The sequence below is a fragment of the Cygnus olor genome, chromosome 7, assembly GCF_009769625.2.
Source record: "Cygnus olor isolate bCygOlo1 chromosome 7, bCygOlo1.pri.v2, whole genome shotgun sequence".
NCBI lineage: Eukaryota > Metazoa > Chordata > Aves > Anseriformes > Anatidae > Cygnus > Cygnus olor.
Genome location: NC_049175.1, coordinates 37,265,055 through 37,293,009, shown reverse-complemented (window position 1 = coordinate 37,293,009; position 27,955 = coordinate 37,265,055). Strand labels below are relative to the sequence as shown.

Sequence of the window (27,955 nt, the reverse complement as noted above, 5' to 3'; positions counted from 1 at the left end):
GATCTCTAAGTACGTTTGGTGAAAATTTGATAACCATGATTAGAATGGTTTTCCTTTAGAGATTTCATGCCAAGTATCATATTAAAATTGATGTTCGTTACAGAATATTTATCTCTCCTGAAGTGCTGAACTAGGGGACAGAGCGTTCTCGTTACTGGCAATAAAGAACCAGGTGGCTTCTTATACTGGATGAATCTGTGATGTTTAAAATACATCTCGGAAGACACTAAGTTTTATTACACTTATTTCCAAGAGGTACATTGCAAATGCATTACCAATGCATTATTCAGTTATTCCACAAAAGCAGATATGCCATAGTTAATGATTATTCAACCAGGTTGTAGAGGGGGAAAAAAATCCCAATAGTAAATCTCTAATGACTGCTAAAAGGTTTGATGGAAACATGGGTGCTTCAATCTCAATGTAAATCTACCAGTCACCTTCTAAACACTGTGGATTCCTGAAGGGGAAATTTGTGGCACTGGCTAAAGAAAAACATGCTGATATGCAGTAAGTGGTTCAAAATACAGTTTAAAAGAAGGGCCTTGACTTGTCGGGGATCCAGGGTTTGCTGTCTGCCCGTCTACAAGGTTTGTGGAGGCAGTTCTCCCATCCCATGCTTCATACCATGGTGTCTTTTTATTCTGCTATCCATAGCTGAGCTGACCAGTTCAGATTTTGTGTTCCCACTGGTGACCAATCCAGCAGTAGCCCTGCATGTCAGTCTGGGCTTACCAATGTACTAGTGAATCCATAGTTTGTTCTGCCACATTTGTCTCAAAAATCTCGTTTCACCAGTGGACTCCCTGTGCAGTGTTACTGGGAGCGGTTCCACACAGTGTTAGTGCTTTCTCTATTTCCTAATGCTTTACGTTGGCTTTCACGTAGGAGCTGTGTCAATAGGATCTGCCTTTACTGGGAGGACATCTAGTATGTATGGCAGTCATTTGAAACCCTGCTTGTCTTGATTAGCTGTTTGTGCTGGTGGATCCTTGAATATTGTGCTTTACAACAGTTACACAGAAGAACCTCCTTCAGCTGATTAGCGGTGAGGTCTAGAAATACCAAGAGGGGGAAAAATTAGGCTTTTGTCATTCCTTTAAAATACAGTATTTTATAACTAGAAATAAGATGGCATTACAAGCCTCCTGAAGTGACCTGTCTTTTTTGTTCCTGCTATCGGGAGCCATAATGCATGCTTTGATCCAGAGGGAAAACTTCCAGTTAACTATCGAAAAACACGTTGTGAGTATGCATTTTTGGACTTGAAATTTGATGCTGACAGGTAGATAAAAGTGAGTAATAAATCAGTATTTGTGTTATCATTACTAGCAGGACGTTACTGAAGAAATGCTATAGAGAAATGCTGCAGAGAGTGGTTTTCTGTTAGTGTAGTCCTTATCAGTATATCATGTCATTACGTTATTTCAATATTAAATGTAAATTGTCAGATGCTTGAAATTCACATAAAGTCTTTTTGTATTTTGTATAGAGCTTTGGTTCAGTATCTAAAATGCCAAAGCGTATCTGCTGAATTTCATTCTTCAGGAGGAAAAAAGAGCATATGTTTTTATTACAGGATATATTGAAAGATCGATTAGTTACTGACAAGGGGGTGTGGTAGCCAAAGACAGAAGTGAGGGTCATGGTTCACGGTCTATAATTAATCAACAACAAGACTCTTAAAACTATTGCTGATGTCTTCCAACTCATTCCTATCCTTTATTATCTATCTATATGTACCACCAAGATTTGATTCATGGACCGATTTTGTTATGACCGTGGTTTTCATTGCTGCTAATAGTCTTCATCTTCCTTGATATAATTGGGACTTGTGGTTGCTTGGTATTTGAGACAGTTGGGTTATAATTAGTATATATTAGCTGCTGAGGTGAAAGAAATTATTTGTTGCCATTTCTCTTAGCTTGTCATCTCGAGTAAATAAATAACACAGATGAGCCGTGTGTTTGCAACAATGGTTGCCAAATGTATTTAGCTTAGTTGCTGCTGCTGAGTTTTAGTTATAATTTTTAAATCAAAGGAAGGAGAAAGTTAGCAAGCATAATTATTCATGGGGTGTTATAGGTTATCTGTGCATCACTCCATTGAAAGATCAAGTGCATTTGTAATTTAGGCATAAATGAAAAATTACTTGTTTATCAATTACTCTGCCTCCACAAAGTGTTCGTTCCTGTAGAGATGTACGAGGGCGTCACGCTCCTCGACCAGTGGGTTCCCGGCAGGCCATCCCTCGCGGTCGGGCAGGACCACAGCCTCTCCTGTGCCTCCAGCCCTCGGAGCAGGGCTGGGCAAGGAGCCGTGCCGCCACTCCGTGCCAGCCCCCGTCTGCTGCAGCCCCAGAGCCTCTGTGAACAGGGCCACCAAAGTGGGTAGGGCGAGCCTTCGCCAACGAAACAGAGGGCCGGGACTGGTGGCGCTTCCAGGTTCTCATACGCTGACCTTCCATTTTGCTGGGGCAATGCTCTCTGACAGCAGAGTGAAACGTCTGATTGCTGCTGCTTTCTTTCCCTTGATTACCTTTTTAATGTTAATTCTATGTCCCAGTGTGATCATATGATGACCCAATATCCCAATTCCCCTCAAGGATTCCTTGAAATGTTTCCGTCTTACTGTAACGGACAAAAACGTTTTCATCTACTCCTCTCAACCCATGTGGTATTCAAATGCCATGGGATTTATGCACACAAAGCGGTCATGTTGTGCAGGCCATTGGAGTGTGTAAACGAAGCAGGGAAAATGAGAACCACAGCCTACCCCGTAGAGCCCCTCCAAAGGTCTCTGAACTACCAAGGAACACATTTCACACCAGCAGGGAGAAGTCACCCGAATGGAGAACCTGGTGGTTGTTCCAGAGTCCTGATGTGCCTCAAGTTGTGCCGCCTTCTGATTGACACCGTCCCTCCCTAAAAAGCCTCTCTGCACTCCGTTAAGCCCAACAAACAAGCACAGGCTTTACTTGCTTGGGAAGTAGAGCAAGTATAACACTGGGGATAAGAAACTTTTCCCAAGTTGTAACCTCTCTAGTCTTCCATTTCACTCCGTCATAGTTATTGAAATTTCTGTCCATTTATTGTAAACAATCAAATGGTGAGGAAAACCAAAAGCTAGTGCAACAGGAAACAGTCAGTACCAATTCTTTAAAGGAAAATCTAATTAAATCCAGAGGTGAAACTTGGCACATCAGCCCACGAGTGTGGTACTCCTCATCAACCCCAAAAGACATGTTTGGGCAGGGGATACTGGAAGGTAAGAGAATCAGATAGGAAAACAGAAAAAATACTTAGGTTGAAAAAGGATATTTTCTTTCTGTTTTTAGAAAATTTTTTGTCTGGATGTTAGGGTCAGGAATTTATATTTTTTCAGACGAAGAAAATGGACATTAACAGAAAATTGCATGTTGATTCATACTTGGTATGATCCTCATTCAGAATTAGGGATGATTTAGTCTACTCTGTTCCCAGAAATATTTTCAACCATTTAGTATTCAAACAAAAATAAGAAGTCTGGTCCTTACAAATAGCATAGATAGTTAAACGTTAAACTCGTAGTCTTACATGCGATACGTGTAGAGAGCTAGGGCTCTCTACAAAATTACAAATCAGATTTGTGTGTGTTGCCAATGGATTGGCAACGCTTTAACTCACCAGGTAAATAGTGGCAATTTTTTTTGTTCTGGAAAATGAACTGAAATTCATTACACGACAGATTAGTTGAATGATTTAATTAATCGGCACTAAGCTTGATAGGCCATCAGACTGGGGCAGTGCTCTGGTTCATGATTTCATGGAAGGATTACTGTCAAGTAATATTCGTCCTCAAAGCTTTGAATTAGTTATTAGATTTTGTGCTCCATTGCCTTCCTTACCTTTCAAAGTCAGTTTATAATCTTACCAGAGGTCCAGCGATATGATGTGATTCAGTAGGTTCCTGTGTGAGAGTATAAATACCGTTTGTCATCTTTTACTGAGTTTTCCATCACAGCGAAACGTTAAGCGATGATGCTGACTCTAATCTTGTTCCATTTCTTCAAGGCAGCATACCCATAGTAGTCACTGATGCAAGCAAAGCAAGAAGGATTTAGTGTCCCTCCTTCATGTAGGCTGTCGTTGTTCACTGGAAGAGCTTGAGATATATATATCAGGAATCAGTGGATGGAAGTAAATAATGAAATCAGGGTATATTGTATCAGGTTTCTTTTATCTGAAAGTGATTAAATTAAATTAAAAGTGATTAAAAAAAGTGATTAAATTAATTAAAGGTTTGGTTTTATAAATATACAGTCCGTGTATTTTTTTCACAAAAAGAATTCAAAATGATATAGCCTTCTTTTCAGAAATCTGTGGTAGATCTTTTCCTAAGATGACTTCAAATTGAGTTCAGGCTCAAGTAGCTTGAGAGCTTCACATAATCATTTTTCATCATTGGTGAGTTTTTCTCTTGTCTTGTTGAAAATGTGAGCTTTCTGCTTTGGACCTGACTTTTTCACCACTTGCTTTCTTTTCGTTCTTTACTGAAAGAACATACTTTCACATCAGGATTTATAACGTCCAGGAGTATCACAGGGTACATCCTTTAGCCGGCTCTGGAAAGGCTGTGTGTAGCATTTGATAAACACAACTGCTCTGCTAGGCATGGCTTTTTCTTCTTTTTATTAGTGCTGAAATTTGGCAGGAACAGGATTATGCTTGGTCAGTCAGCGCTGAACCTAGAGTCGTCTTTACCTTAATCTGTCTTTGAAAACAACATCAGGTACTCTGTTTTTTCATGTTATGTTACCAATCGTTAAAGCTAAGAGCGCTGGTGCTTTGGCAGGTTGTCCAACCTCTCATTAATAGCTTTATAATGTCTCTGTTGAACTGCGTTCCACCATCTAAGTGAATGGATTGTTTTTCTTATTTCTTTATATTTTCAATTGGGTGTCCTAATGAAGAAGTCAGCAAGAAAAGATAATAGTTTCTGTGAACTTGTATATGATTAAAACATTATTAAATTGATTAATGTATTTGTAATGCTGAGATCAAACTCTCCTTATTTTGAAATGACATTCACTTCTCCGTACTATCATTTATGTTATAGTTCGTAAAATATCAAAATAATTTCAGCTTTCTATGTATTTTCATCTTACGTGGTCTCTGTTCCTACCTCTGGTTTTCACATGTCAGAATGTTACGGCTAGCATTTGTCCTATTGTTCTTTTTGAAGTGATTTAGTGTGTGCTGTGCTCGTGCGCTTAGTATAAACAAACCTTAACATTTGCTGAAAGCCCTCTAACGTATAAGTAACTTCCCTAAAATAGGGGAAAAAATTAGCCAAGAACAAGGTTCTTAAATTGAAGCTTGGTTAAATGGCCAAATTTCTATTAGCTTCAATGATTGGACCTGGAGAAGTAAGAGGAACTTGAAATTAGGTTATAAGTTTCAAAATAATTACTGATCTCTATTTGTATTAAATTATTTTACTGCAGACCTCTTGGAGTTCTTGATGGATTTGATTTCAGTGAGATCAGATCTCACTGTACAAAGTTATTTGAAACAGTGAAGCCATCAGTTTTTATCTCCATAACCTGTTCAGTTTAAAATTCATTTTATATTTATTTTTTAATAATTTCCTAAATAACAAGAACAATCTTCAGTACCAGCCTAATACAGAAAGGCTCAGCTTAGCCTTTCTGGTATTCCCAAGCTAACCACGTACGGTTTGGCGTTTGTATTTCTCAACTGATACACGGCGATCTACTGAAATATACCCAGCACAAACCAGCCACCAGTTGGACATTACTTCTGCTGGTCCGTCCGTGTGAATTTAGATGAAAACATAGTTTGTATAAACGGGAAAAAAACAAATTCCAGAAATAAGTATCAGTTCTGTATGGTATATATTCATTATGGCTGCCAATGAGTCCTTTGAGAACAAGGCCAACCAGGAGCGCAGCCTTCCCTTGCAGTTGCCCTGGAACACCGTTAGCGTGGAGGTTGTTCGTACCTGCACAGCCCTGCTGCTCCGCTGGTCGAATGCATGGACTGGTGGCACTACATTCGCTTGTATAACAGAGAAACGGGATAACAAATAAGCTCTGGTGTGAGTTACTGGCGTTGAATCCTTCAGACTACAAGGACTGAAATAATTTTGCAAAAGCATCTTTGTGGTTGTGTTTTTAGGGGAAGAGAGGTGGGAGTAATGAGATTTTATAAAAACATGTCACAAATGAACAGCGAGCAATTTTTCAGAATGAAAATGGCCCTTTTTTGTTGCTATCACTTCCATTTGCATGAAGGGATTTCTAAGGATTTAATGAAATAAGTTATTTTTAAAATACTCTGTGCAGAGAGGAAAATAGTAAATATCTGAGCAGAAATCAAAGAACAAGAAATGAAAAGTTAATGTGGGGAATTTGTATTCCCATTTTTCTAGTTCAAATCTAACTATTTATTTCTTTTTAGCAGATAAAAGTGTTAGCTCTTGTCCAGGAGATGAAAATGATGATCTTAGCATCAAAATAAAGAGGAATAAGTAAGTTCTAAAGTTTACTTTTATATATATGTGTATATATATGTATATAAAATCTTGGGAAACTAAAGTCTGGTCAAATCAGTGCGAAGAGAAATAGCACTATTTTCTTCTGTATGGATAACTAAATCAGTAAATTATGAAACACATTCTCAAAGTATCCACTCTTCATCCAACACCATTTTTTAAAATATCTATTTCCCATAAACATCATCCATTTTTGTATGAGTAACTGTTACTTATTTTGAAATTGTTTAAAAAAATGACTGAGTATAAGTCCTTATTTTAAAGAGATTGGATAAAAGCCTTATCTTGATTAAAGTGAAGTAACATTTTTTCACTGCAATCGGTGATGCCAAGGTTTCAGTCATCTCTTTTGATGCTGTAGTCAGGCAAAACTGCAGCCAAGCTACCAGCTCAGAAATGTCCAGAGGCATTTGTATTACCATGCTTTTATTTGACCTTTATTACCATGTGTGTTTCAAATCCGTGTGAAGTATGAGGCTGAAAAAACTGTGCCAAATAAGCAAGCCCCCACCCTTGCCAAAATATTAAGAAACAGTTTGGTTTAAGCAGTGCCTTAGGAACATTTCATTCTACATAACCTTTGGCCAGTAACTGCATATAAGGTCAGCTGTTCGCACAGGCTGGCGATGATTCATGTGCTGGTTTGGAACAGTAAAAAATAATTCTGTAAAATAACTATGTATAATGCTGTTTTCTGTATTTGTCGGCATTTTGGTTAGGAAATACAACACATTTGTGTTTTGCAAGTGGCAACATTGAAAATAATATTATTCTCTTTTATATTGCCATTCTTACCTTACTGCATTGAGTGGGTTTTTGACCTCAGTAGAGTTCCCATGGGTTTATATTATTATGAAGGAAAAATCAGATACCTTGAGTTCAATACTCAGAGCATGTAAGCATTTAATATGTAGTATAAAAGCATGTATTTATACTTCATATATAGTAAATACAGGTACTTTTAATATTTATTCTGTATTTGTAAGGTTAGGATAACAGTTGATATTTAATATAAAAGTATTTAAGAACACTTTTATTGAAATCAGTGGGTCTAACAATAATGGGCCGCGCCTGGGACCTGTGTATAGAAGCAGATATTTTCTGTGTGCTATTAAGATGGCTCCTTTTAATGATTGCTTGAGGTGATGGAACTCCATGTAAACAGAATTCCAAAACTACAGAAGTTTGTTCATAAACTTGGGAAAAATGCACTTATTCAGAGATTTCTGCATCAAAGTAGTCTTGGGCTTATGGTGCCTCTTCCAGTCTCTATTTGTGAATAAGGAATATTATCTCAACTGGATTGGATTTCCATCACTTATTCACAAGAGGACATTGAGCAGATGTCGGCTGCGAGTGTGCGGATGCCAGGCTGGACGAGGCTGCGGGGCCTCCGCGCCGCTGTCCCCCAGAAGCCATCATCTCAGCACGGCATTTTCCCGCACCATGCTGGGTTTGGCTTTTTCAGACAGCCAGACAAGCGAAAGGCAGGTTTTAGGTGGACATTTGCAGTGCTGTGCACGAAATCTGCAGGAGAACAGAAAACTGAATCTCATTTTTACACACAAGCACACGTTACTCACTTGTTTTTGCAATATCAATATTTTTTCTTGTTTAAACACAACAAAAAAGGAGATGGAACATGCTTTCAGGGTGTGTTTTAAAGCATGCTGCAATCCTTATTCCATTTTGATTGTGCTCTCTGGAAGTTCGGTTACCTTAGTAAATCATGTGGTTGCTTTGGCATACAATAAATCATCCTCTAGATGATCTGCTAGAGAAAGCCCGGTGCTAATGATAAGATGCAATTGCCTCAAAGTTCCAGTACAATTCATCCTAATTCAGCTAGAGGGGTCATCACGCAGGTATTCAGTAGAGCTTTCTGATCGCAGCATTTTTGTCATTTCTGATATTCACACTTAGGTCTATCTTCACATTTACTTATTAAATTAATATTGGTAAATCAGATCTGCTCTTCCACTTCTCCTACTGTTTGCTTGCTGTTGACAAAGCTGGTAGGGGACCTCACCCAAAGCCGACTACAGAACAAGGCAGAACTCCCCTTTTTTCTCGCGTGGACATTTGCACGAGCCTTGTTCCAGGGCTGCCAGCCAGAATCTGCATTTACAGGTTTAGGAGCTTTGGACTGCACAAACTGCTGGTGCACTTGCCTTGCGTTTTGTTGGGGTGTAATGGAACTGCTTCAAAATACTGAAGGCAAATCTTACTCGGGTGATGCTCTAACTGTACCCTACACAAAAGAAAAAAAATCTTCATAGAAACTTGGTTCACCTGGGTCGTCTTCGCAGAATGACGGAGGGCATGGGGGTCTCTGTCCCACCCTGCTCTCAGCAGGTCCCCACGGCCGGTGGCTCGGGGACATGCCCAGGAAGGTGTGAGCATCTCCACGGCTGGAGCCCCACAGCCTCCCTGGGCAGTTGACTGCCCTCACAGTCAAAAAGCTTTTTCCTGTGTTTAGATGGATTTCCCTGCATTCCAGTTTGTGTCCTGTCCTTTCTGAGATTTGCAGGCTTCCAAAATTGTGCTAGTAGCAAACCCATACGTGCCCTTCTGACTAGGAAGTCACATACTTTGTTGTGCAGATTATTGTATTATTTGCTAAGGAAAATTGTATTCTTTATTGTAATCTTTGGCATGAGAAAAAAGCAAGTCTGTATAATATTCAGCAACATTTTCAATCGCCTGAGAAAGATCGAAGAAAAGAAAGGCTCCTCTGGTGCTGAGCTGATTGAGCAATGTGCTGTATTTCTCACAGTTTCATCTTGCAAAAGCTCTTTGTGTGTACTGGAAATGGGATTGGACCTTTCATGGATCATGTTACAGAATAAAATTTGCTATTGCAATGTAAAAATCACTGCCGTTCTGTGAAGAATGACAATTTGATATCTTTCAAATCACTGGTACTAGAGCATTCTAGGATAAATGTAAGTGTAATGTAATTATTTATAGAGGGAAGATAGTGTAGTAGGACTCAGATTACATACTGATGGAATCCATTTGCTTGGAAATAAAAAAAGTGTTTTCATGTTGAAATTCCAAACCTAAGTATTGAATAACACTGTATTAGTGAAAATTGCGTCATTAGCAAATGCAGCCGTGCCTAGTAGGAAGCTAAGAATCAAGCAGCTTACTTTCATTATCCTCACTTGTACGTTGTGATCATTTTAAGATTCTTGGACTTCCCAGAAAGTACCTTAATTTTTTATTGAATCTTTTTTTTGCTGAAAGCCATCAGAAGCAGTAGGATGAATGCAGAGCAGTCTGAATTCTGGTCTGAGTTGGCCTGCTGCGTTGAAGTTGGGAGCTTTCTCTCGCCATCCCAAACCCGAAGTCATTTTTTACTGGTGGGTGTGTAGTGTGTGACCTTGTGGCACGTCCCACGGGCACATCCATGCCCTGGTGAGCCTGCTGAGTCTCCTTTCCATCCTCTGACGACGTTCCCATCTCCCTGCAGGTGCTATGGGCACCCCCATCCATGGGGAAAGACGTGGTAGGGTTGGGAGTGTACAGCGTTATGATCTCCAGCTCTGATGAAGTTATGTAGGTATTTACCTGGTGTAAAAATGTTTGGTTCCAGCAATTACACCAGTTCTGTAGGGTTACAGCTGTGGAGATCACCCTTACACTGCTCTACACTCCTTTTGGTTACAACGTGCAGAAATCTGCGTAGGAGCCCTTCTGTCCTGGGATGAGCACAGCGCTGCTACCCGCGTGTGTTTTTCGGGGGTTCTGGTAAGCAGAGGTACGCAGGCAATAAGCACTAAGTAAGCTCTCAGAAAGACCTCTTTATTCAAATCAGGTGCAGTCTTGGAAAAGGCGGTCCGGTAATGCAGAGACTTTGTGGCATTGACAGGGGTTAGGGAGCTGTGGGGTCACTGATGTTTAGGGCAGGTTTGTGTATGCGATGACTGCCAGGTCACTTCCCCTAGGTGCAAGTTCTTGGGGTGCATGGGAACATAAAGGTTAGTGTTGCCTTTCAAGTGTGGGGGCACACAAACGGAGACGAGAAAATAAAAGAGAACAAAGTGAGTCTCTTAAGTCACTCTTAACGTCTTCGCTCTTTGACAAATTTTATATGAAGCTGTCACTGTTCTGTAACTTGAAATACAGGACAGATTTCAGTGCTGAGTCGCTCTTCGATCACACCGATGGACTGTTCTTCCACATAACGAGTTGCCGGAGCTCCCCTGGCAGGGCCCTGCAGACCTGCAGTTAATAAATAGCTGGCTGCAGGGTTGGGGAACTTGGCAGCCGTCAGCGGCCGCTCGCTGAACCTGCTCCCTGCCTGCAAAGGGATCCCGCGGTCCTGAGGTGTTTGCTGGAGAGGGTTAAAAATGCCCTCCGAAGTTTACAATTTCTGAAGTGTTTTCTGTCTTACCTTGTTAAAGAACAGAAGATTCCCAAGCCGCTGACCAGGGAGAGGCAGAAATGGAGGAGAAAAAAGCGAAGACATCAGGACATCAGATCACGCCTCCCCTAGAAGAGCGCATTACGCATTTCCGAGATATGCTTCTGGAGAGAGGGGTAAGAAATACACTTCGGTGATCTGACATACCTCATTTATGAACTTAGGGCATCACATATGACCACTGCAGGAATCATTTCATAATTATGAGTTGGCATTCAAGTGAAGAATTATTGAGAGAGTATTTTTCTGTCTATTAACCGTGTAGTTTTTGTGTTTCTTTGACTGTTCTTCCAATGCCAGCCAGTAAAACATGGCCATTCAGCACTTTGCAGGTGCAGTTCGGAATAAATCCCTGTGTATGCACCCAGAGATGACCGAAAGTGGCTGTTCTTCTAGCTGGGACCAGGGGCTCAGCAGTCCTTGGAGGAACACAGCCGCACAGTCCTGGTGGTCCCACGTGAACCCCAGGGATGTTTATTCTGTGACAGACATGGGATGGAAGCTGTGCTACGTATCACCTGAAAGGCAGCATGAAACACAGAAACAGTCCTTGCAAGCTCTTTGCTTTTTTTAAACACGAGAAAGGTTTCATACTGCAAACTCCAATGATCCCAGCAGTGGGAAGTAAAATTCATGTCCTGTCCATCCAAAGGTGGTGCCCGGCTTGTTAGGGAAGGGTGTTCTGGAGTCTCAGGAGGGTTAAGAAAACCTTCTCATTTCTTTGGACTTCCTGGAGAAGACCTGGTGTTTCCAGCTGGTGCTGAAGTGCAGAAGCATGGGATCCTCGGGGCTTTTGTCCCAACGGGGACAAGACGGTGCTGCCAGCCGGGCGAGAGCGCTGCGGGACAGCTACGGGCAGTGCTCAGAGTTGTTCTGGCCATTTCCCCGTGACCTGATCAAGATTATGAGTAGATAGATGGAGCATAAACTCAGGTTACGGATAGAGCCCATAAGTGCTGTGAGCCTTGTGCCCAACAGTGAAATACGCATTGCAGATAACAGTAATGGCAGCCAGCGACCGATTTTGTAAAGAGCTGCAGCCTGACTTTTATTTTCAGCAGTAGCACCTATAAACGTGTGTTGAACTGGCCACATAAATATTACCACCAACATGAGGAATTCTGGATGCAGTTATTTATAAACATAAAGGTGCCAGCACAGAAATTCATCTCCCAGCATCCCTTCTCCTTCCAGAGAGCGGGAATGGAATTAATAAACATAACATGCTTCGTCCTTAGTCCTGCAAACGTAAACGGGTGTGCACTGGAGTAGTGTGTGCAGATTTTACACCTTCTTCCAACACTCTTCAAATATGTATTCTATAGAAGTTTATGTAATTTCTGTAAAGAAAAAAAAATCCTGTTGTTAAACAGTAAAGCTCGTAAAACTTATCAATAGTAATCAGCAGACTTTAAAGGTATATAATCAGAGTTCAGCAGCTCAACAGTAAATTATTTCCAAACAGACCTGCTTTATTAATACATTTTGTTAATTATGCTTAAAAAACGCCATAAATGAATACTGCTTGAAAACTTCTGCTGACAAATTTAAAGTAAAGGGGACAATAAGTCAAAATTCATAAGTATTAAGGGTATTCTATAAAAAGATTCTTCAAGTGTTTCCCATTTAAGACTCAGTCTTGCCCATCAAGTAAGAAATGTAGTCAATTTACTGTTTGTTTTTGCTTTTAATTAAAAACATTTAGAAAATAGGTTACTTTACTTTTACCCTAGGCCTTTTTAAATGTCCAGGCAAGCTGCTGGTTAGTCTCAGATGGCTGGCATTTCTTGAAATGCACTGAGGCCATTAGTGTTATTTTAAACTGGTTATTTAAAAGGACATCTCCTGCCATTTTCTTGTAATGTTGTTATTTTTCAAGAGGGTACTTGACAGCATTACAAAGAGCTTGAACTAGATCTAGTTCTTCAGCGTAGTTATGAATCTTCATATAAAATATATCAACAAAAGAATAACATATTGTAGCATTAAAAATAAAATATGATTTTGGTGCAACTCCAAGATGACAGCGCTATTCCTAAGTCTGCGGCAAGTTTTCCTGTTTAGAAATGTAACCTCTGTTACTATCCTCCTGAAAGTTTAACAGTTTTCACAGAATCCCGGGGGTGGTGCACAGAGCCTGGATGCACACACCCAGGTTCCCATTCCAGAAAACAGAAAAAGGTAGAAGCCTCGAAATGGAGGTGGTGACACCTACACCACTGGATGGAAGTGGTAAATTTAATATGAAGGCATGATGCTTTGAAGATTATCACTATCAGTTCTTCAGTGTATGCATGCATTGACAGCTTCATTTGGGTTAGCATTAAAGTTTTGGAAGAGGGGGAGTTAAAGCTGAGATAGTTACTTAAATGGAAATTGGTGCTTCTGTCATAGAAAGAGGATACTAAAAAGAGCATCTCCCTTTCCGCTGCAGATTCTTTCCATCAAAAAATTGGGAGTTAACATCTCCCAGATACTCACTGAGATGTCCTAGAGCAAACCAACAACAATGGCATGGGTGCACCCAGAGCATTGCCAGGACCAGATTGAAATGCAACTTCCAGCTGCTCTGAGGCATCTTTAGAGCGTTCAGTAGCTTTCTGAACTACTCTTTCGCTTCACCTTGGAACATTTCCTTGTTTTCAGTCCTTATCACAATTCTTTAATGCGGCTGTATTTGTATACTTCACAGGTTTCAGCATTTTCTACATGGGAGAAAGAGTTGCACAAAATAGTATTTGATCCACGATACCTTCTGCTAAATTCAGAAGAACGTAAACAGGTGAGCGTTACTTCCCGTGTAGCTTCTAATTGGTGTCAAACATTTCCCAAATTAGCACCGGTAAGTGAGCGGTTTTCTTGGTAAGATAAAAAGCATTGCATAAAACTGAAGTTTCTTTTTTGAATTCGCCAGTGAGGCTTGTAGTTTAGCTTTTGTTTATAGGAAAGTGTTGTTGCCTTTGAAAGGCAAATGGTAGCAAGTAAGCTGGCATGTAGAGAGGAGCTAGTCTCTTAGGCTGTAGGAACAAATCCAGCCGAGTCTGAGGAACTCATCTGTAGAAAGGCTAATGACCATAAGGTAATGCATCCGCTCTGATTTATGTTACATATTGTGGTGAGACTACTTTATTACTTAGAAAATTTTCTAGGAGTTTGGCAGTATTTATTGCTATATTTTGTAATAACTAAACTTGCTAGACATAAACGGAAGGAGCGTGTTGGCTGTGATTGCATGTGTTTGAATGGCTATAGCTTCCGTAGCAAGCTGCAAAGGGAAGTATACTTTTTGCTGCCTTGTTTATTTGGGCATTAATTATCACGAGGATCTAAAAGGACTCCAGGGCTGCAGATTAGTCTAAAAAATGTAGGGGTGATGCAGGGATGTGGCAGGGAGGGTGAACTCTTTTACTCTGTGGTCATTTATCTTCCTTACCAGTTCTTTGTCATCCTGGAAAAGGAAGAATTTTGAATATGGAATTGTCCATTTTTAAAATAAACATCATGAAAAATGTACTACTTATTTATATTCTGTTGCACTGGGGCCCATATTGTCTTGTGGGTTCTCCAGAGAGCTTGCTGTAGGTATTTACTGAGGGGCTGGGCACATGCATCTTCATTTACCACCTTTCCAATATTTTATTTCCTGAGAAAAAAAAATGAAATAAAACAATAATGAAATATGGGAATGAAAATGTGAGCGAAACAGCTAGAGTGGAAAATACTGCTAAATAAGAGGCTAAGCAAGGAGCTTTGTATTTTATTTCAGGGAATCGGCAAGGACAAAACCTAGACCTTGATCAATCAATCAAGATACATTACTTCTTTTATTTTATCAGCCATGGAGATGATATAATAAAAATACATAAGGAACACACATAATATAATGTGGAGCTTTGCTTGAAACGCTGCTGACAGGGACCTCATCTGTGGGGTGTATTTAATGTTCAAGGAGAGACTGTGAGAAGCGAGCAGTCGGCAGTCCTGTGGGTAGAAAGCCTCTGTCAGATAGATGTTGGCTCTGAGAGAGAGTAATTCAGGGCTGAGGGTGATTCAGAACTGTGGTGGAAGAGGATGATCATCAGGAGCTCTTTGACTAGCCAGGGTTAAAAAAAAAAGGAGAAAAAAAAAAAAGCTTGGGAGGACATGCCATGTATGTAATTTATTTTAGCTTCTAAACTTGAAGTTAAGAGGTCTAGACACTCACTGTAAGTCCTTCCCTTTAATTAGACCTCATTTTCCTCCGGGAAGAAGTTTAAGAAGAAAGTTAGACCTGGACAAGGATAGACGATTTAATGAAAGCGCTTGCCGAAATACAACTCACGTTAGTAGAAGACTTCATTTAGATCCATGGAAATGTTTACCATGACAGATGCTGACTGTGTGGCCCAAATAGCAAGCCCCTTGAGTACTTGTGAAGTTTTGCAAATGGATTAATATTTGAGGGGTCTAGGGGTGAAAACTGGCTCACTGTGAAAGTGAGGCATGAGGGAGTGAGAGGATGCGTGCACGCATGGCTGGCTGTACCAGACTTCTGCCTGTGGTCAAGCAGGTAGCCTGGAAGGGGCAGGGAAGGCGTTTTGAGGGTGATGTGCACGTGTCAGAGGGAACTTCCTCTTGACTTAACCGTCTGTTGGGGTTGGGTTTGACTTCCATGAGTGCAAGCTCTGGCGGTGCGTGTCCTTACACTGCCTGAGGAACATAATGACCCGTTATTGAATATTTACAGATTGATCTGCCTACTGAGCAATATTTTCCAAGGGGTTATTAACAGTTGAAAGATGCTACTATGTTTCAGTCAAGGATCAGTGAAGGGTAAAGAAGCAACCGTATTAGATAATGAGCTATCTGTTAATTTTGGTTTATTACTGTCGTTAATAGCTTTACTGATACCAGAAAAGCAAGCTGTAACAGTTTCACGGATTTTATTTGTTCCATTTCTCCATCTCCTCTTGTATTCAGATTATGCAATTGCATACAGTATAATATATTTAGATTTCCTGTGTTGTCATAGTAGTTCTTGCATGGCCATCTTTGATGTTTACTTTTCCAGTGCTGTTTCTTCCCTTTTTCACATACCATGCCAAGTACTAGTTGTAGCTCTGCTTTCATGAAATGTAGATTTGCACCTGTGCATCCCCATGGCTGATGAGAAAGCCACCGTGGTAGTAACCATTGTAATCGTATTTAATGTACATAATGGGTGGGGAAAAGAGAAGGATGGTGAATATGGAAAGCTAACAGCATTCGGAGGAGCAGCTCCTCAGCAGCATAGTGTGCCTCACTTTTTATAGCACAGAATCAGCAGGATCAGATTTTTGGTATTTAACAACGTGAATAAAGCAGTTGGCAGAATTTTTAGACGTAGGGAAGTCCTTAGTTCCTTTCCAAGACACCAAAAATCCTGACACTGAGCACTCTACCGCATATTTAGCTGCCAAGTGCTGTTAGGACGAAGGTTGTCAACGCTTCCAAAGGCATTAAAGCTTTCGGGTATATGTGTAGAGAGAATCACGTGTAAGCTCATGTTTTTTGACAACTGAATTGAAGGGTCTTCAGGCTTTTTGGGGGTAACGTACAGGATGTTGATGTTTAGCATTATAGACGTTTTCAGGAATTAATGCAAGTTGGGAAAGATGTGAGATCCCAACTTAAATATATGCAATTAGTTGTACAGATACAGGGTCGAAAAAAAAAATGCTATAGGCATGAAGATGTGAGCAAGTCAGGAAATTGTGATTTATGTTGTACTTGATGTTTGAGTGATTATATTATCTGTCAAAATTATGCCTTTTCCCATCTGCTTGTTTTCTGAAAACATGTGGTCAGCGCTCCGTGAAGCAGATTCAACTGCGTTTGAGTCAGCAAGTATTGAGGGCAGATAAGAGTTGTAGTTCTTGAGATTGACAACCCTTTAATGAAGCACAAATACCATAAGCCGTTGTTAATAAATACTGTATCTTGTTTCCCTTATTTCAAAAGATATTTGAACAGTTTGTCAAGACCAGGATAAGAGAAGAGTACAAAGAAAAGAAAAATAAATTGTTGTTAGCCAAAGAAGAATTTAAAAAACTCCTCGAAGAATCCAAGTTATCACCAAGGTATGGCATTGCCTTATGAAGATTTGTTCAGATAAGGTTTCTCATTTAGTGTGTGCTTATCAGTCCTGGAATGCTGTAAAACTGAATGTACTCTTTATAGCAAGGTTTCACATCTATTGTTACAATGCCGTGTTGACATTTCTTTAGTACTATTTTATAATCTTTTCTGTTATTACTGGGAAAGAGAATATACCATTTCTCCTTTTCTGTTCCTTTCTTTTTCCTCTCTCATGTAGAATGTGTAATATTTTGCAGAACACATTTATTTTATACACATATATATGGCATAATTATATAACGCACAAGTGTACATACAATCGGTACCTTAATGCACTTATATTAGGCATACAGTTAAAACTAGTGAAAAACTGTTTGGGTTTTGATGGAAGAGAAGCATAATTGAACAAAGTTGTTACTAATATCACATCACTAAATTAAAATAAAGCATGCAGTACAATAATTTATTTTTCTACATTGATTTTTGAGTAATGGATCCAAAATTGCACGATAGCAAATGCAGTGCTAAGGATGGCATTTGCTCATTTGTAAATGATGTGGAAATAAAGAGGTTTATATATAACAAGTCTGGTTAAATTGTTGGAACTAAGAAATTACAGTTTTCTCTACTAAAATCTGCAGATAATTGTACAGCTCTGCCTTCCTAGACATATAGATGCAAACAACACTTCAGACTCTATGGAAGTAATAAATATAAAAAGTTTTTTTTACAATGAAACAGAAACTATTCCGGGATAACCTAACAGCTAAATGCTGGTTCCAGCAATTTCGTTTTCAGTTTGCAAGGGCAAAAACATGCTGGCCTGCAGGAACAGAGGACGTTTTACCATTTAATGTTTTTGTTGAGCTAACTGTGAGATCTCGGTGTCAGAGAAATTCATCTGCCTGCAATAATCCCTAGCTTGATTTTAGTGTGCAGTGAATAAATAAATAAATAGAAAATATTTCAAATAGAACCAAACCAGGTCTTTACCCAAGTGACTGTTACAAATCCACATGGTGTTTAGAGCCAACAATAAATATTGTAAAATTCATGTGACAGAGTGTAGTGAGCTCAACAAAGTCCTTGACAAGACAAACAAGGAAGCGGCGCGGTGCAGCCGGACGGTGTAAGCCCAGAGATGTGCATTGCAAATCGTCCCCAGCACTGGCTCAGTGAGCAGCCGGAGCACAAAGTAGCCAGGCTTGGCAGCAGCAAAGCAAACACCGACAGGACCTGGAGCACCTCCGGTGTTCCCTGTATGCCTTTCTGGTCTGACAGAGACAGCACATGATAGAAATCACGCGCACAACATCATAATCGCTTTGCTCCAATTCTTCGTTAACTCCAGTTTTCCATCATTTATCCCAGCACTGTGAATGCAACCTAAAAGAAAATTAAGCTAGAAACCATTGCTCGGGCAACGTATACCTAAGAGATTTCAAAAGTCCGGGAGTTTAAAAACAAAGTCCTGGCCTTTGTTCTGTGGATGCCGGTACCTGGAAGTGCCCGGCTGCTCTGCTCGCGGGTCCTGGGAGCGAGGGGAGGGAGGAGACCCGCTGCTGGTGAGAGCCGACCCCTGCCCGCCCGGACGGGGACCCGCAGAGGTGCTACCAGGCGGTGCTTTTGTCCTCAAATACTCTGTCTGCATCTGAAAATGTTGGTCCTGACCATGAAATCCCCAAGCAAAGCTCACGGTGGATTTCAATTGTGTCATGCCTATAACTCTCACATTTACAATTAATTTAGTGCTGTTCTAGAAGAGATCAAGCTACCGCAGTAGTTCATCAGGCACCGTGTGCTACTGACAGTCAAAGTGCCTTCGTTAGCAATTAGGCGTAGGCTGGTGTTTCTGCTCTATTATGGGCTAATTATTGAATTGAAATGCTGGGGATAGATGAAAGCAGGAGTAACCTGTGCTGTGCAAGTGCGGTGCTAACGACTCAGACCTGGCCTCTCAGCTGTCACCCAGGTATTCCCAAACCCAAAGAAGGGAGTTAACCCGTGCAAGCCGAGTGGGGAGGCGGAAGCCCAGGCAGTTCTGGCACTGGCCTTGCCTTCCTTGTCGCGGGGGTTGCCGAGATGTTCTCGTCAAATTTTTCCCAGCACACACCTTACTTGTAGTGCCCGTGAAAAGTTAAGTGTGACATCCAGGTCAAAGAGTCGGGGTGGATCGACAAAGTTGCAGCTTTAAAATGTCTGTCTTTTCTGCAGAACAACATTTAAGGAATTTGCAGAGAAGTACGGAAGAGATCAGCGGTTTCGACTTGTTCAAAAGAAGAAGGACCAAGAGCATTTTTTCAATCAATTCATACTTATTCTTAAAAAGAGGGACAAAGAAAACAGGATAAGGCTACGGAAAATGAGATAAAAGCTCTTGAAACTGGCAATAAACACAGAAATTAATGCTGTGACTGCAGTAAGAAATTAAAATGAACGCTAAAGCAAAGGTTAAACTTGCAACAGCTTAACGAAGAAGTGGGTGTCCCTGGGAAAAACTTTCTCTAATGAAGTTTGTTGAACATATGTAGAAGTTGTGATGGCTGTTCTGCAGGAGTCTGAAGGATATTTTGTTCTCAAAGAATTAATGTTTCATATTGAAGCTCTCTTTTGTACAACATCCAGAGTTTGATGCATTTCTAATTGCCATGATATGTCAATCCCTTAATTGTTTTAATTATGCAAATTACTTGTAATATACACAAATTATGAATCCAGCGCAGATTTGTAATTAAGCAGAAGCAGATGCCATCCATAACAATCTCAAGATATTTTCATCATTTAGGGGAATTACCTATCGCAATCTTTTGGCAACTTTACGCATTACCATAAATTGGTTAGAAGTACAGTGGTATGCAGGGATTCATTACCCAGTGTTCACATGTCTATGTCCAGTTCTCTGAGTAGTAGTAATAAGATATTAATCGTTAATCTTAGTGAAGAGTGTGAAAATCTTGGCATATGTTCCATAGGAAAACTCTAAGTTTCAGAAATAGCTCTCTAATTACTGTGAATGGTGCTTTCAGGCACACAAGTGATAGCAACACTTCTCCGTCAGAGTTCCTATCAAGAAGTATTTTGTAAAACCATCGCAGTATGATTTGAATTATGTTCCTGTATGTGGAAAGTCTGCATGAGATTTTTCTCATCATCTTTGTATGAATAAATATTTAACTTTTTTAATTAATAATAAATATTTTAAGCCAATTTTCAGGGTTTTTTAAGTTTCTAAACTTTTGGAAGTACTGGATAAAATAATGCAGGTCTCAATGGTTCCAACTTGAGAGGGAGAAAACCACGGAGAGTTCCTAGGCCTGCTGATTTGTATGCAAATTGCCACTGACACCAATTGGACTTATGGAGCATACTGAGAGCAAAGACGTCTCTCTGACTGCGAAGATAAGATCTAATGGCTGGAGTAAATCAGCACAGCTCCGCACCAACCTCCAGCGTGTCCCTTCTCTTTACAGTACGGGAAGGACGGACTCTCCTCTTCTATCTGTGATCATAATCATTTTCTCAGTTGACCTCATTTTTAAGCTATTATTCATTAGATTTACAGATTTATATTTTGTAGGAGCAGCTATGATATTTTCTCCTACTAATGGTGATTTTTCTTTAGGCATGTTGTGAGTATTTTTTATAATCAAGGAAATAAATGGTATTTTCTGATGCTTTGGAAAAAATGAACTCAGAGCATTTCAAAGTAGAGTACGTAACATAAGATGTAATTTAGAAAGTTTGTAGAGTTCCAAAGCAGGCTGACAGCTTTACTTAAAATTGTTTCTGTTTTCCAGTTCTTTTTCACTTTTGTTTGGAATTTTTTTTCTTCCATGCTTGTTTTTCTCACTTTCTTCCACGCCGATTTCAGAAACGCCCCGTGCAGTAGAGCAGAGTGCAATGCACACAGGATCCATTCCTGCTGCTTCTATGTGAAAAAAGTCTCATTTATTTCTGTGAAAGCAAGATCTGACCCAAAGTGTATGTTGGCGAGAGGGAGGAAACGTGGCCGGGCTGGCATTACCAGATTAAACAGACTCTGCCACTTTCGGTCTCACCTCAGGAAGCGAGGTTTGTGCCTCCGGACCGAGCGAGTTGGACAGCAAGCCAGTAGATGCAAGCTGATTCTGAAGGCTTGTAAGACTCGTGATAGCCGCTCCCTTACGACTTGGTTTTCGCAGTTCCTTTTATGTCGCTGGAAAAGCCTCGCTCCCACCCATGGGTAACTCGGGAGTCTCGCCTGAACTATCATGCAGAGACAAACACTGTTCACTTGGAGGGGTGGTGGGAGTAGACAGCAGTGACCCCTGCAAAAGATACAGGGCTTTCGAAGCACAGACTTCATAGCAGTTTTCATAGGGTTTTGCAAAGTTTCCCATTTAAAGGGGAAAAAAAAAAAAAACACATAGAAAAGCAATGAGATCTTGCTTTTCTGAATGAAGGCTCTTCTGTTTCAGTGGCTCGTACCAGTTTTGTGGCTTTCTGTTCTAAATGTGTGAGCATATCCATACCCTGTACTGCCACCCCCTATTTCAGATATGAATAAAATGGGGTATTAATATCTTGGGGATTCTCCTTAATTGTAGCATTTCCTGACCACGTCAGAAATCTTACCACATGAATCGTACCGTCCCGTGAATGGATAAATCTGTTTGATTTTCTTGTGAAGCTCTGTGAAATGCCAGAAGTGAGTGATCGGTGCAAGCGGTGATACATGTTTGTTATAATGCCTCCAAGTGCAGCTCTGTTTTGTTATATTTAAAATGGAAGAATACTAAAATAAATGTCATTAGCCCCGTGGTCCAATAGAAGAAGGTTTTGTATTGTCACATTGCAATGCAAGCTGCTGATAGTCACTGAGCTACAGCTTCAGAGAGCAATGAGCTGAACCACTTCCAGAAGGAAGGTGCCAGCGTCGGCAAAGCTACCTGCGTGTGGGGTTTCCTTGGGCCAGAAAAAACTTTTATCAGGGTGAAAAGATTTTGATGCTATTGCATTTGTTCAACACGACGGTGTTTCAGCAAGCGAGGTCCTGGGCTGCTCTGGTGAAAGAGCCACGGAAAATAAACTTGGAATGTTTGAGGGAAAAAAACCAACACAAATTGTTCCTCTGACCCCTCCCTCCTCACCCCATTGGGCTGCAGCACCCTCAGCTGTGTATCTCCTGGGTGTGTATCGCTCCTGGCAGGCACCTGCCTGCTTTGGATCCCCAAACCTGGAGGTTTCTGGGAGCCCCCTGTTCCCGGCCCTGCTGTCGGAGCAGGAGAGGCTTCCCTTCCCCCTGCGACAGCAGCCGCCGCTGCTGCGGTCTGAGCCCATCACATCTTAGCCCACAGGGGCACGGAAAGCTGCGCATTTACTTTTCCTTTTCTTTCCCCTGGAAACTGAACGCGCTGGAAGTGCTTCGCCCTCTGCTCTGAGCAGTGCCCGCCCTTGGTGCGGGCGCCTCTCGCCCTGGGGGCTGCCCCGCTGCTGCTCCCTGCCCGGCACCTGCCGCGCGCTTGGGCTCCTTTTTCTCAGGTAAGTTCCTGCGGATATATAATTTCTTTAATTTTGGTTTTGCTGGATTCCTGGTCTTTCTCATTTTTCACGTTGAAAAACAAAGTTACAGAGCGTTTAATGGTGTTGGGCTCAGCCGGCAGTGTAGAGAACAGTCCTGAAACCCCCAAAATGCCCAGAAGGGGAGGTGCGTGCCAGGTGTATTTGTGAGTCCATCGGGTCATGTCAGGAAGAGGAGTGAATCTGAGCTGACCACAGGGCACAGCAAGCTCTGTTTTGGCCTCTCCTGGGTGCAAAATACTCCAAAGCAAGGAAGTTGTGATTTAAAACTAAGCCACGGTGAAACGCACTGCCAGGGGCTTGAGCTCGCTGTGCGCTGGCTTCGCAGGCTGATGAGCCACTGGTAATCTCGTCACTTGAGCCATGCTCTTTCAAGTGTAATTTGTTTGTTTCCACCCTTAGCGGGAAAGCATTTGGTAAAAACAAGATAAATAGGGAGAAACCATAAGAACAATAATGTTTGCGTGGTTTTGTTTTTCCTTTAGGAAAAATGAAAAATATGTAGGGAACAAAATCTGGCCAGAATGGGCAACGGGAAAATAAGCCCAAGGCTGCTGCTGGCAGCTTTTTGTGGGTTTTGGCTTTGTTGGCTTCTTTGGTTTCTGCCTTTTGGCCTCCCAGTGAGGATAAACGTTGTTGGGTGGAAGTTTAGTGGTTCAGTGATAGTTAAAGTCATTTCGTTTTCCTTTCCTAAGTAGTTCGTGTTTTGTTGTTGTTGTTTTTTATATAAACTTAGTTCTTCCTATTTTATTTCTTCACTTGGGTTTACTTTGGTAAATATTACTTTCATCCCGTTCCTCTGGGAACGCGTTTTTATATTGCTGTGATCATTGTTCGGAGAGCTAATCTCTAACATAAATGAAGAGAAGTCAAAGAAATGAAAACAAATGATGGCAACGTTCCCCCGAGACTGCAAATTTACTTTTCTAGATTCGCAGCGAGATGCTTTGGGTTTGCTTCTGTGAGCAATTTAACTTGATTTATCCTTCCAACCGCCAATGAAATATCTATATATTGTATTTCTTCAGCAGTGGCTGTGACATCCAGAATTGTTGCCTCTCCACATGCTTTTCATAATGAATACACTTCTGGCAAGCGTGCTTGTGTCTGAGCTGTTCCGTATCCAGACAATTTTTCATGGTTGTCTTCCATTTACTTGTCTTCAGGTTGTTTTATTTAATAATGCCTTCACATCGGGAAGGCAAGCAGGGCAGCTACCAGAAACACGGCAAAAATGCTTTTTCTTACAAATGGGACTGAGCTTCTCACCTTACCCCATTTCGGTATAGACAGGGCTGAAACAGACGCAGAGTATTTAACTGTGAAGACTTCTGTGAAAAGTTACCTTGGGAAAGTAACCGGGACGCTTGCTATAACCCTGACTTCGTGGGTTAGCAAAGTTTTCAAGTTGCCGTAAGCTGCACTGCTCCTTTTTTATTGCTGTTTGTTTCATGCAAGCGATGTCGCGTACGTGCAATGTGCCTGGCACTATTGAAGGCCATCACCTCCTTTCACACCTGATGGAGTTCAACATAGATGCGAATAAATGCTGGAGACTGTGTAAAAGGGGGTGTTTGCAGGGGGAGTGCCACTGCTAGTGGCAGGAATATGGCGAGATACTCGGGCAAAATCCTGCAGATGTCTGCCCGTAGCTTTGGTGGGCATTAACCTGTTGTGGTTTTTTTGTGGTTGTTCGTTTTGAAGATACAGGGTGAAATGTGTAGCTGTGCAGATGGAGTAGGGGGTGTACGAGACGTGTTGGGAACCCAACTCCTGAGTCTCGAGCATATGAGGTACTGTAGCTTCTGGCTTGGCAAAATGCACATGAAAATTAGGACAGCATGTTTATTTTTAAAATCTAATAGATCTCCTAATAACCAGTATTTTAAAATTAATGCATAGATAAAATGCTTTGACAAAGTTCCTGCTGACATCAGCAGGGTCAGGCTTCTCTTGGGCTGTAACTGCTTAAATTTGGAGAACAGCAAAGGCGGCAGGGGCTTGGGTCTTTCCCTCTCAGCCCTGTCCTGCAGTCCAGTCCGTTCTCTTGTCTCCTGCAGGGCGCCTGCCCAGGCCCCAGTCCTTTCATGCTGCTTGTATTTATGCATTCTGTGTAATATTTGTGGTCCAAATTCAACCAGTTTGTTCTGCTGTGTTGGTAGAAACCTCTCGTGACCCTCCTGCCGTCACTCACCCAGCTCTTGGGCGTGCCTCTGCCAGCCTCTCGGGTTAGGTGCTGCTTCTTGCAATTGTCTCAGCTTTTCTTTGCACCTGCTGCAATTTGTACTTATGGAAGGTTTTTCTGCGCTCACAGCAAAGCATGGTAATTAGGTGCAGTTGTTGTATAGGTAGAAGGTAAATTCAAATTTTTCATGTTTCTGCTTGATGATCGCTTTTGTTGTAGCACAAATCAGCCTCCAGGTGCTTGCTCTTCCATTTCACAATGTTAAACACTTCCCATCGCCATTCATTCCCCCAGGTTACCAGTTTCTGCTTGCTAAGCCTCCCAAGTTTGTGCCAGGCTGGGTCTCACCAGCCTCATCCGCTAGCAGTGGTGGTCCTGCACAGCCTCGGGCCAGGCTCTGTAGCCCCATAGCTTCTCCTTCAGCACATCCCGTGGCTCCTCTCCCCTAATGGGGTGGACACCTTAAGCTCCAGCCTTGTCCCCGCTGATAGCAGGACCACCACTGACGCCTCCTCGGGCTCCTCCTGCGGGGTCTCCTCTGCGGAGCCCCCAAAAGGAGCCCAACGGGGGACAAGCTCGGGGGTACCAAAGCTCCAAGGGGCACTTCTGGGGAGCCGTGTTCCTCATCGCCTTGCCCCAGCCTTGTGAGTGCCCAAAGCGGCCAAGGTTGTCAAACGGAGCCCTAATTACCTGAACGGCAGCTGGAACCCTTGTGGTGGAGGGAGCAGTGGAGGTGCGGGGAAGTCGCGGGCTGCACAGCGCCGTGCCCAGGAGCAGCTGGGGGAAGGCAAGCTGTGAGAGTCACCTTGCCGTGGTCTTGGGTTGCATTTCACCAGCAAAATGTCATCTTTTTCTTTATGTTTTCCTCTTTTTTCCCCCTTTGAAGAGAAAAATCTTTTTCCTGGCATCACAAGAAAGCAGTGCTCCTGCTCGGAACAAGCACTGCATGAGAAACACGGATATGTTTAACTTTAAAGAGCATTCTTAATAAAGACATTCTGCACCTGAAAAGGCTGTGATCGTAGGCACAGTAGGCTGAGCTTTTCAAGGCCTGTATCTTGTTGGTATATAAAAAAATAATTTTCTATAATCAGTGGTATTTTTCCTCCAAAAAGAATAAAATATTGGCTTAATTCAAACATCACAGTCAACCGGAGGTTGATACATCTAACCCGCGTTGATGTTACAAGCTGCAACATCTGAAGCTTTTGTGTAAAAATAAAGCCATAATATTTCCTTGAGAATAATCACTCAGGCTGTGGAGTTATGAAATGGGGAAATTTCCTTTCCCACAGCCCCTTTCCAGCGCGAATTCTGTGCGGGGCAGGGGCGCTGCTGGCAGACGCAGAAAGGCACCAGGGACCTGGCGTGTTTGCAGGGCTGCAGGCCGGTGCTTGGTGGTGAGTGAGGGATAAGCACGAGAGCCTCCTTCGCCTCCTTCATGGAGATTTCTTCATGGTTTCTTCTTTCCACTCTGTTGCCATTTCATACTTATAATCCTGAAGGATCATAAGGCGTTAAATTCTTTCATAAGTTTTGGTAAGTGGCCTTAGGTGAAACTGAGGCCTTAATTAAAATCTGCTATTCGCAGGGCACTGGAGAGCTCTCTCCTCTCTTCCATTTCCTCGCTTAGTTCCTTCTGCAGGGAATGCCTGCTTGATTTCAGTCCTTGCCCATCCCGTCCCTCGAAGCATCCCGGCACCTGGCTGTGAGCACGCTGTGGGTGGCTGCTCCGTAACTGGGAGTTATGATGCAAATTATGCAGCATGAGAAAAGTAAGCTGAAACTCTGTCAGGAGAAGGAGTCGCGTCCCAGCGCAGATTTATTCATCCCAGCATCTGCTGCCTCCATCGAGCACAAACTCTGGTTTCTCTGTTGAGGTGGGATCCTACCGCTCCTCCTGCTGCCAGCCACAGCTCTTCTCCTTAGGCCTTGGGGTGAGAATTTCCACTGCATGCAAGACATGTTTCTAGATTTCTGCCTATGTTTCTGGATTTCTCTGATCTCGGTCACTAGGCTTTAACTACGAGAAGGAAGAATTTTATTTCCCACAGTGGAGTTGTCAGCTGTGTCTTGTACGAGTAGCCCGTGATTATCTTTCCGTGATAAAACCTCCGTGGTGATGAAGCTGCTGTGTTTTCCAATGGGCGTTTTGTAGTCCTGGACAGAAAAAAGAGTTGTTGGTTTTTTTTTTCCCTTGTTTTGTTTAATATCATTTCTGATGTTTCTAAATAAATAAAGTTTTACTCCAGCAGTCTGCCTGTAATACCGAGGAAGATGACATTGTTTGGGACCTCACGTATTTTCACACTGGCTTTTGCTGTGTGTTTAGCAGACTGTCTCCTAGCCATTGGACCTGTATCTGGAGGCAGAAATCGATGTATTTGCCTCCTGGGCCATGCTGTAGGATCGGCTGCAGGGCAGGCAGGCAGTGGGAGCCTGAGTCCCACACCCTGTGAGCATCCCCAAGGGCTGCCAGCAAGCCCAGCAAGAAGCCAGTTTCGGTCCAAGTAACTCAGAAACATTGTCTTTCAGTCCAGCCAGCTCCAATCTGATTTCCAATTAAATGAAAAAAGAAGCAAAACAAACTGGAAACCTATTGCAGCTGATGCCCGTGATAGTTTCAGTCGCACCGATGCAAACCCGTGGCAAAGCGGATGGCTCGGTGGTTGGGAGTAACTCAGTTCCCTCTGACAGTAATGACAGAAGCAGATGGTTTTGCACATGGTTTTTATTTCTAGTTCTATAAGCAAACATTTACTCTGCCTGCCATGCTAAATATATATACTTTATTAAACAGTCTTAGCTGCTACCGCAAGTAGCAGTAATTACCAAACCCGTGCGTTGGGTTATAGCCGGAGTCTGACACCTACTTTCCAGCAAATGAGTAGATGATGTATACGTGTATGGATACAGTGACACCGCTCCTAAGTGATGTGAATGTAGTGAAATCACTCCAACGTTCAAGAGGAAAACATCGAGCCACCTTTGGTTGATGCTCCCCAGCCAGTATAATTTATAAAGTGGTGGTCTCAGCTGCTGCGGGTACTCCCACGTGAAATACTAAACAGTTCCAGTTCTTGTGCCTCTGACACGACGCTTTTAATAAGAAAATATACAGCACACCTCTG

General features: G+C 41.9%; 1 protein-coding gene and 1 long non-coding RNA gene across 4 annotated transcripts in view; one reads left to right on the top strand and one right to left on the bottom strand.

Moving 5' to 3' along the window:
* Window positions 1–21,886, top strand: part of TCERG1L (transcription elongation regulator 1 like) — an 85,279-nt gene extending 63,393 nt beyond the window's left edge. For 2 of the 3 annotated variants that reach the window (XM_040563971.1, XM_040563969.1), the window contains 5 exons: window positions 6,462–6,531; window positions 10,965–11,100; window positions 13,677–13,766; window positions 16,964–17,082; window positions 19,295–21,886. In XM_040563971.1, the coding sequence (XP_040419905.1) occupies window positions 6,462–6,531; window positions 10,965–11,100; window positions 13,677–13,766; window positions 16,964–17,082; window positions 19,295–19,451 (572 nt within the window). In that variant the 3' untranslated portion in view covers window positions 19,452–21,886. The remainder of the gene's footprint in view (window positions 1–6,461; window positions 6,532–10,964; window positions 11,101–13,676; window positions 13,767–16,963; window positions 17,083–19,294) is intronic. The other variant, XM_040563970.1, reaches the window with a different exon arrangement.
* On the bottom strand, window positions 19–27,955 carry LOC121073205. The gene is made up of 3 exons (XR_005821544.1): window positions 27,944–27,955; window positions 26,022–26,029; window positions 19–5,384 (listed from the first exon to the last, which is right to left on the bottom strand). It is a non-coding gene; the product is annotated as an uncharacterized LOC121073205 (long non-coding RNA).